This window comes from Mus caroli, chromosome 10 (assembly GCF_900094665.2).
Source record: "Mus caroli chromosome 10, CAROLI_EIJ_v1.1, whole genome shotgun sequence".
Lineage (NCBI taxonomy): Eukaryota > Metazoa > Chordata > Mammalia > Rodentia > Muridae > Mus > Mus caroli.
This window is the reverse complement of record NC_034579.1, coordinates 105,023,148-105,031,727: the sequence shown is the minus strand read 5'-3', so window position 1 is coordinate 105,031,727 and position 8,580 is coordinate 105,023,148. Positions and strand designations below refer to the sequence as shown.

The window sequence follows — 8,580 nt, the reverse complement described above, 5'->3', positions numbered from 1 at the left end:
GAAAAACAAACAACAAACAAACAAACAAATAAAGGTGAGCTGAATGTTAGTAACATGGGAAGAAAGATGGTTTCCCCTTCCAGGGGAACTCAGATTTTTTTAATCACTCAACACAGACTAATGTTTGATCAACGAATGATCACACCCTTTGGTGTCACAAGTCAACTCTAGCTAGTGCTCAATTAGTCTTGTGAAAAACATGTACTCATTTAATTTTAGTCTGTCTTTGGTCATTCGGTAGACATTTATCATGCATTTTTCTTCCCGCTTATTGCTTCTCCTTCTCTTCTCAATTAAGAGCCCTCCCTCGATCCGTAGATTGGCAGGTCACAGGGGTGGGCTGGCGCCTGCGCACACTGGCTTGTCCGCCAGTGACCATGAAGGCCTCTCTGCCTTGGTCTGTAGTATGGCGTGCCCAGTTGAATTACGTACGGTTAAGAAGAGTTCTGAAGCTGTGTGAACTGTGGCTTCTATTGGTGGGCTCAGGTTTGAACGCCAAACTTCCGCTTGAAGAGGATGTAGACTTTATCAATGAATATGTGGGTCTCCATAATGAGTTCCGAGGCACGGTCTTCCCCACAGGGGTGAACCTGCGCTTCATGGTGAGGCCAGAAAGCTGTTTCTCAGGCCACGTTTCCAGAGCGTGGGGAAGAATCTCATTTGAGTTTAAAAATACATCTTTTTAAATGTAGCCATTACCTCTCTGATACGTGATCAGTTCCATTGTTTTGCAGAGAACCAACTGTGGGAAAAGTTGGGGTACTCCCCAGGGGTGCAAATTTTAAGGCACACCAACTTAGAAATTGTGTGGGGTTTTTTTCATTTTTTTATTGATTATTTTATTTATTTACATTTCAAATGTTATCCCCCTTCCCAGTCTCCCCTCCACAAACTCCATATCCCCTCTCTCCTCCCTCAGCCTCTGTGAGGGTGCTCCCCAACTCCTGCCTCAGAAATTGTGTTTTAATGCAACTGATTTTCATACTTTAAGAATCAATATAATCTTATCAAAGATCCTTGGCTGTGAATCAGTAAAAAGTGAGGCTCCTGGGATAATTCAAATATAAGATCAGATCCTATTTTATTTTATTTTCCACTGTAAATGTTTTCACACTAATTCTGACAAAAACAAAAACAAAACAAAAAAACTCGTTTTGTTTGTTTTTTCCTTTTCTTCCAGTTTTCCAGATTTCTGTTTGTTTTTATGCCTGCATTGAATTTTCACTAGTTATGTAGCTAATTGGGTATTACCAGGATCAGAAGGTGTTAAGTCTGGGAGATTTCATATAATCTATAATTTCTAAAGCCAAGGGCAGCAGGACTCTTAATTCCTGGCCAGAGTAATGAGACCTGAGATATATCTGGCCTTGGGAGGACATGTGACTCCAATTAATTATCTCATTAATTGGAGATTTCATGATTTCCATTAAAAATGATTGCAAAAATCTAGCAAGTAAGAAACCCTTTCTTTATTAGTCTGGTAAGCAATTCTAATTCACCTTACAAATTACATGAGACCTCCATCCCTAGAGATATGTCTTTTCTGTCTTGAGGATTAGTTCCTTCACAAAAAGTTCTGAAGTAAGACTTTAAAGATATAACGTTTAAAAAAAAAAAAAAAGAAACACAGCAGTTATTATTGTCAACAACAGGGTCATATTCAGTGAACACCAGCAACGTGTTAGTGTTGTGTTTTGGATATTTTCAATCATTTGGTAAATTAATTATGAAATGGGATTTTGTTTTCATGTTAATTTTATAATATTCTATTACATTTAATTTTTTTTACTGTGTATGTATGCACACATGTACAGGCACATACACATGCACAAGTGCAAGCCATGACAAGCATGTAGATATCAGAGGACAACTTTCAGAGTCAATTCTGTCCTGCCCTGTGGACTCTGGGGACGTAACTCAAGTGGACAGGTGCCTTCAACAGCAGAACCGTCGCTTAGAACCTGATGCTACTTTTGGAAATGCTCCTTCAGTTGGCAATCTGTTTCTTGTTCGCTTTCTCTGTCTTGTGTGGTCAGTGTTTCCTCACTGTTGGGGTTCAGGAATCGGCACACAAACCATATGAACAGTGATCTCATGCAAAAATAATTCAATGCACACCCTAGTACTGGTCAAAACATGGATATAGCTAGGAATTATCTGAACTATGACAATGGATAACTGAACTATGACAATGGATATCTTTTTCTGTCTGCTTATAAAGGGAAAACTTCGATGAGCTTGTACACAGGGGCAGTAAGTGCTGCCAAGAGGTCAGCCGTGACTCAAGATATTTTAGACATAACAGTTAATATTTACCTTTGATTCAGTGGGTCCTGCATAAAGCTTTGTGGGATTTCTTAAGATTAAAAACCTCGTACAGGACATTCAGAAGAGACAGAACAAAACTGGGTATGTGGTCAGCATGTCCTATCTCTGAGCCAAGTCACTTCTCTGTGTCAGTGACTGGCAGGCCTGTTACAGCAACAATATGAAATAGCAGGCAGGCATGGAAAAAAATGGCTACAGCTATTCTTGGGGGGTGGGGGTGCTTCAGACCATAATGCTCATATAGTCCTATTTACTGAAGATATGTTTTCCAGCCAGCATTTTGTGTTTCCTTCTCCTTGTTATTCTTCCACCAAATCTGAATTATTCCTCCTCTTAAAAATGAGTAAACACAGTGGTTTCTGACACAACCTTTGCAAGCTTTTGTGATCTCTAAAATGCATGTTTCAGTAAAAAGAAGAATAGAAAACATCAGGCCTGTGAGCTCACATCATATAATTTAAATTTGAAAAGGATTCATTTTAGGTTTAGCTTCAGGCTCTACCCTGCATTTACTTGTTTTCGTTCTAAATTAAAGTTGGTGTGAGTTTTGTCTCAGTCATTACTTTCCTTTTTTTTTCCTCTTCCTTTCACTCTTTCCAGTGCTTTACTTTCTGCCCCTCACCAGGAAAGAGGAAAAGAGGAGAGCTTAAGAAGGGAGATAAGAGGGAAGATTAAAACTGTAAGAAGTGATGGCAAAGCAGGTGGGAGAGTGGAGAGGCAGGTATGAAAGACCAGAGTATCTACAGATGCCTTCTCTCATTGGGTGGGTTGTCTGTCTATTGATAGTAAAAGTCTTAAACTTGAGGTTCTAAAGATGGCTCAATGGTTAAGAGCACTGCTGTTCTTGCAGAGGACCTGGCTTCAGTTCCCAGCCCTGACAAACTTCTGTAACTCATGTTCCAAGGGCCTGTAACACCCTCTTGTGGCTGCTTTGAGCATCAGTCATGTAAACACACATGCATGTCAAAAACACATTTCTAAAAAATTTTTAAGAGACTTCAATGAAATTTTCTCCTTTTCCTTCGTGCATATGCTTTTAGTACTGTATTAGAGAAACAGTAGCCAAATCCAATTTATGAAGTTCATCTTCTATGTATTCTGGAAAAAAATCATAATTTTAGGTCTTACAATTAGGTCTTTGATTGATTTATGATTAGTTTTTATATGGTATAAGATAAAGGTCTAATTTTATTCTTTTGTGTGTGAATATGCAGTTTTCCCAAGGCATGTTAGAAAGTATTGCTGTTTGTCAATTAAATGGTCTTGGCAGCATGTGTAGAAACCACTTTCCTGGGTGTGCAGGAATTTATTTCTAATCTCTTTCAGTCTTCCAAGCCTCTGAGTTTATTTTCTTTCAGGACTCTATTATTATTATGAGTGTATTCAATGCCCCTTAAGGGTCTGAATTGCTTTTGGTGGGGGTCACACTACTTTACAGAATACTTTGTGTTGAGGCATCTTAATATTAAGTCTCCCAGTCCCTGGCCATTGACATCACCCTTTTAATTAGTGTCTTCGTTGATTTTCTTCAACAGCATTCTGTGGTTTTAAGACCAGTTTGGATAAGGTTATTATCTTTTAATGTTATCATGGTAGAATTATTTGCCTGATTTTTTTGTTTAGATTGTTCATTGTGAATGTACAGAAACGTATGTAATTATGTATGCTAATTTTGAGGCCTCCTGTTTTACTCAAATCATTTCTAAGTTTCCCTGCACTTAAAATATGTCCTTTAGTGGTTTGCTCTGTCAGGGAATAAATAATAAGTCCCAGATTTCTGATTCCAAGACAACCTTCTTATGCTATGTGCATGTGTGTACATGTGTGCAGGTGTGTAGGTTTGTGTATTTTATTCATTGTATAGAGAGAGACCAGAGCAGGTCATCCAATATCTTCCTCTAATGCTCTCAGCGCTATTCCTTTGAGACAGTCACTCTTAGTGAGCTCAGTTTATAATGCTATGCTGGCAGCCAGCAAGCCACAGAGATCTGTCTCACTTTTCCCCGTCTGCCCCAACACTGGTTTCCTCTATTGATTTTGCCATTTCTTCTATTCATTAACCTAACACGTTCCTAAAATATAGTCCCTAAACTCACAGCATTGGAACTGCCAGTGAGCTTGTTAGAAATCAAAGTTTTCAGGCCCTCCGTGATCCTCCTGAGTCCCAAATTCAAGTTTGGAGCCCACTAGTCTAGCCTATATTTTAACATGAAGTCATACAGATGATTCTGAAATGTACTGACATTTGAGGCCCCTTGGTGTTCCTTTTTCCTCGTGTTAGCCTCATGAACCTCTCCTTTCTCTATGCTTCAGTGTTGACTGGACTGCTCTTGTGCAGATCTTGTGCTAGCAACCGTAGCTTCTATAAGTTCATAACTACAAAGATCCTGTCATGTCCAGAAGACATTATTCACAGCAATCGTTCCCCTCTCTGGCTCTTAGAATCTTTGTGTCCACTCTTTAGCAATATTCCTGAGCCTTGGGAGTGAGTAGGTATGATACTGATGTTGTATTTAGTACTGAGCCACAGTGCTTTGTGCTCTGTGCTTTGGCCAGCTATGAGTCTGTGTTAACAGCCAATCACACCTTATAGGAGTGATGAAGTGTAAGAGTTGTTGAAGTCTCTAGGTATACGGCTAACAGTTTAGAAGGCAGCTTGATATTATGTTTTCTAGCAAAGCAATAGTAATAGGCTTCTGGCGTTCCCACTGGCTCTTGTGTGTTGGTTAGCTTTCTGAAAATTTGTCAAGATTTAGAATCATTGAAGAAGATGAACCTCAGTTGAGAAAATGCCTCTGTGAGATTGACCTGTAGGCAAATGTTTGGAACATTTTCTTGATTAGTGACTGATATGGGGTGTGTCTCCTCTGTGCAGGTGGTACCAAGTCATATAAGAAAGCAAACTGAGCAGGCCATGGGAATCAAGCCAGCAAGCTTGGCCCCAATTCCATGGCCCCAATTCAGTTCTTCTTGCTCTTTCCTGACTTGAGTCTCTCCCTTGACATCCCTTTATGGTGGCCTTTAAGATGTAAGATGAAATCAGCCCTTTCTTTGCTTAGGTTGGTTTGGGACATGGTCTTTATCACAGCAATATAAAGCAATCTAGAATAGCCAAGTTTACAGTACCAGACATGAGTTGGTTACCCCCATAACATTCATGCTATTATTATACAAGAGGACATATCTTGTCCTACTGGACATTATTGTAGTTTACAGGGTTCACAACTAGGTTAGAGTATTGATGACTTCTCTTAACCAGCAGCCTACAGTGTGCCTTGAGACACTATAGAAGCCTTCTAGGAGGAGGCTTCTAGGCCAGCACTAGCTTTATTCATGTGTGATGAATGAAAGTGTGATGTGTTCAGCAGTAGGATCTTCACATCAAGGCCTGGTGAGTAAGGAAGAGAACTAGCAATAGCCTGTAATGTGTGTGTGTGTGGTGGGGTCCCAGTTGTCAGATCACCGACCCAGTGTGGTGCCCCGTATCTGGCATAAGACTCTGTTTGATCATCTATGGCTCCAGGGTAGGAGCATTACCCTCAAACTTACTCTTTTATAAGCTTCCTATATTTGTCCTCATGTTTCTGTTTCTGTATATGTATTATGTATATGTAATACTTTCTTACCTCAGGATGGGATAACTAAATTTATCAAATAATTTGAAAGAAGTCTGTGTAAAATGGCTAAAAGAGAAATAAGCACTTACATAGATTAAATATTCCTTTTTTTTCCATCTAATTTACCTTCTGTAAGACTTTTTATGTAGTAGTTTATGAATTTAAACACTACCATGTGTTTAAAATATTCCACATTTTAGGATTAATGGCAAAGCAATGGAAAATACTTGACCTTTACAGAACTTTCAACTATACTGATGGCTTTTAAATAGTGACAGACTTGTATTGCTACATACATAGTTTTTAGTATGCTTCTGTGTCCTTGCTACTGAGTCACTAAATTTTATTAACATGTAAACCGTTATCGCCCAAGATAAAGACCAACTGTCAAACTGGGCCATTTTATTTTCCTTTACAACTTAGTAAGTACTTGGTGACTGCACACGGGGCAAGGCTGCTCAGTGGTTCAGAAAGACCCCAGTGACGGTGTTTTCCTGACAGGGTGTGGTCTTCAGTAGTGAGTGGAATGACGTGTATGAGTGACTGTCAGACCAGCAAGACCGCATTTATGCACCCGTCGTTCTCAGGATTGTTGGTAACTTGGGCGTACTTTCCCCAAATAACCTTGCCTCCTTGTGTCCCAAGGCCCAACTCGCTCACATTCACTTCAATAACTTTGGTGATCACCCCCAGGGTTGTATATAATGGGGATGATGGATTCTTTTTCACATCGAGAATAGGCAGGCAAAAGGTAGCTTCCAGCTCAGGGTGTGTTACATGGGCTTTTTTTTTGAAACATAGACCCATAGGCCTAATGAATCTTTCATATTTAGGTGGTTTTCTTGTAAAGCCATCACCAACAAAGCAGACTTTAGTAACCATTCTCTTCCATGTCTTCTTTTTCTTTTTCCTGTTCGAATAACTTTCAATACTTCTGTTTCTCCTTGGGCACGAACTTTGGGTAGAGGGACCTCCCATTTTCCTGCCTTTTCTTTCTGTTTCTGCTTAATCATGTTAGAATGTACTTTTGTTCTCAAGTGCCCCTCTCTGTCCAGCAGATAGGCGGGGACTGCTCCCTGCGGAGTCTTCTCATCCTCTTTCTGCTTGGTGTTTCTCTTCTCATGCATCTTAATAGTCTTTTTCATTTGTATTTTCTTGGCATGGTGCTGCTTATGGTAGAACTTATAGAGCTTACCCTTCAGGCCAATCTTTTTTTTTTTTTTTTGCCTTCTTTGAACATTCATGGGCCTCCCGACCTTCTTTCTTTCTCTTTTTCTCATGGTAGTCCAAACAATATCCATATCGTTTGCGGTGCAATTCAATATATTAATTTTGTGGCATGATAACAGCCGCAGAGCACTGGTCTGCGACCTCCCGGGTCTCAAAAAACTCTTAATTTCTGGATGTCAGTGGTCCACGAGCCTGCCTCGTTCAACCCGGGACGTGAAAGAGAGATTAAATATTCCTAAAACTCCTATAAATGCAGAAATTGATCCAGATGGTTTTTTGAGGTTTGGTTAGCTTCTGTGTTTTTTTGGCAAATTAATCTAATTTAATAAGGCTTTAATAGAAAGTATCATGACCTCCAAGTCATTAGTTTTGCCTTTTCATCACATTAATTAAAGAATTTAAAACCAGAAAGCTTAAAGATAGTTTTATGATTGTTTGAAATGGAAAATGACAGTTACAGGTAAGCTTAAAATCCCACAGTGGTCAGGAGGGACCATAGAGAAAAGTGTCATGCCTGTCTTGCCTGTTAACTTATTCATGAAGCTACAAGTAACAGCGAGGGAGCCCATGGTGTAAGGACTGTAGAGCTATGGGGAAAATATGCACCAGGGATGCAAGATTAGAAATAGATACCCAACAATGGAAGTGGACTAGTGGGCTTAAGGTTAAATTAGACTGTATCAGGCACGCTGTATGAGGGCCACTATAGTTCTCAGCCTCTTGCATTTGTATAAATGTAAGCATTCTTAGGTTAAGCCCAGATAAAAACGGGTTTCATCTCCCTCTGCAAAGTAGCGACTTTCGCATATATAGTCGTAATGTTGTAGTACCGTCCCTAGTCTACTGCATCAGCATTAAGTATAACACCGTAAGATTCCTCTTCCACTTAGGCTTACAGGTCCAAAAAGTTTATTGCATTTACTATATAATTTTGGCTATTAAGAAAAATTCAAACCTAGAACAAAGACAAGAAAAGATACAATAAATGTAATTTCCTGCTATATATCATTCATGCATATTAAGTGAAGCATATACATTTTAATTTTTTAAGGTATTTTGTTTTGTGACTGTTTTGATACTTAACATGCATATACTATAACTGTGAGTGGCTACTAGGAAAATAACTTGAAAGCATGTCTGGGTTTTTTTTTTTTTAATGTTTAATATGTTTTCCTAAAAATAATTTCCAAAATCTTTTTTTTTGTGAAATTTTATCTTAAAACTATGACAGGTTAAGTTTTAGATATCCATCCAAGATTGTCAACTTGAGCTCTCTGTAAAGTAAGGAACACTTGTAAATAGACAGACTGTATGAAAGGTATAAAAAACAAGAAGGATATATGGTGTGGGACTCACCCCATAGACTCACTGTGCTTTGCACAATAGGTAAATAATAATTTTGTTC

General features: G+C 39.0%; 1 protein-coding gene and 1 pseudogene across 2 annotated transcripts in view; one reads left to right on the top strand and one right to left on the bottom strand.

The window, feature by feature from the left end:
- The first annotated feature begins 377 nt into the window (after positions 1-377).
- Positions 378-8,580, top strand: part of Glipr1l2 (GLIPR1 like 2) — a 26,691-nt gene continuing 18,488 nt past the window's right edge. For both annotated transcript variants that reach the window (XM_021174728.1, XM_021174729.1), the window contains exon 1: positions 378-602. In XM_021174728.1, coding sequence (XP_021030387.1) covers positions 378-602 — 225 coding nt within the window. The remainder of the gene's footprint in view (positions 603-8,580) is intronic.
- Positions 6,492-7,286, bottom strand: LOC110303595 (annotated as a pseudogene).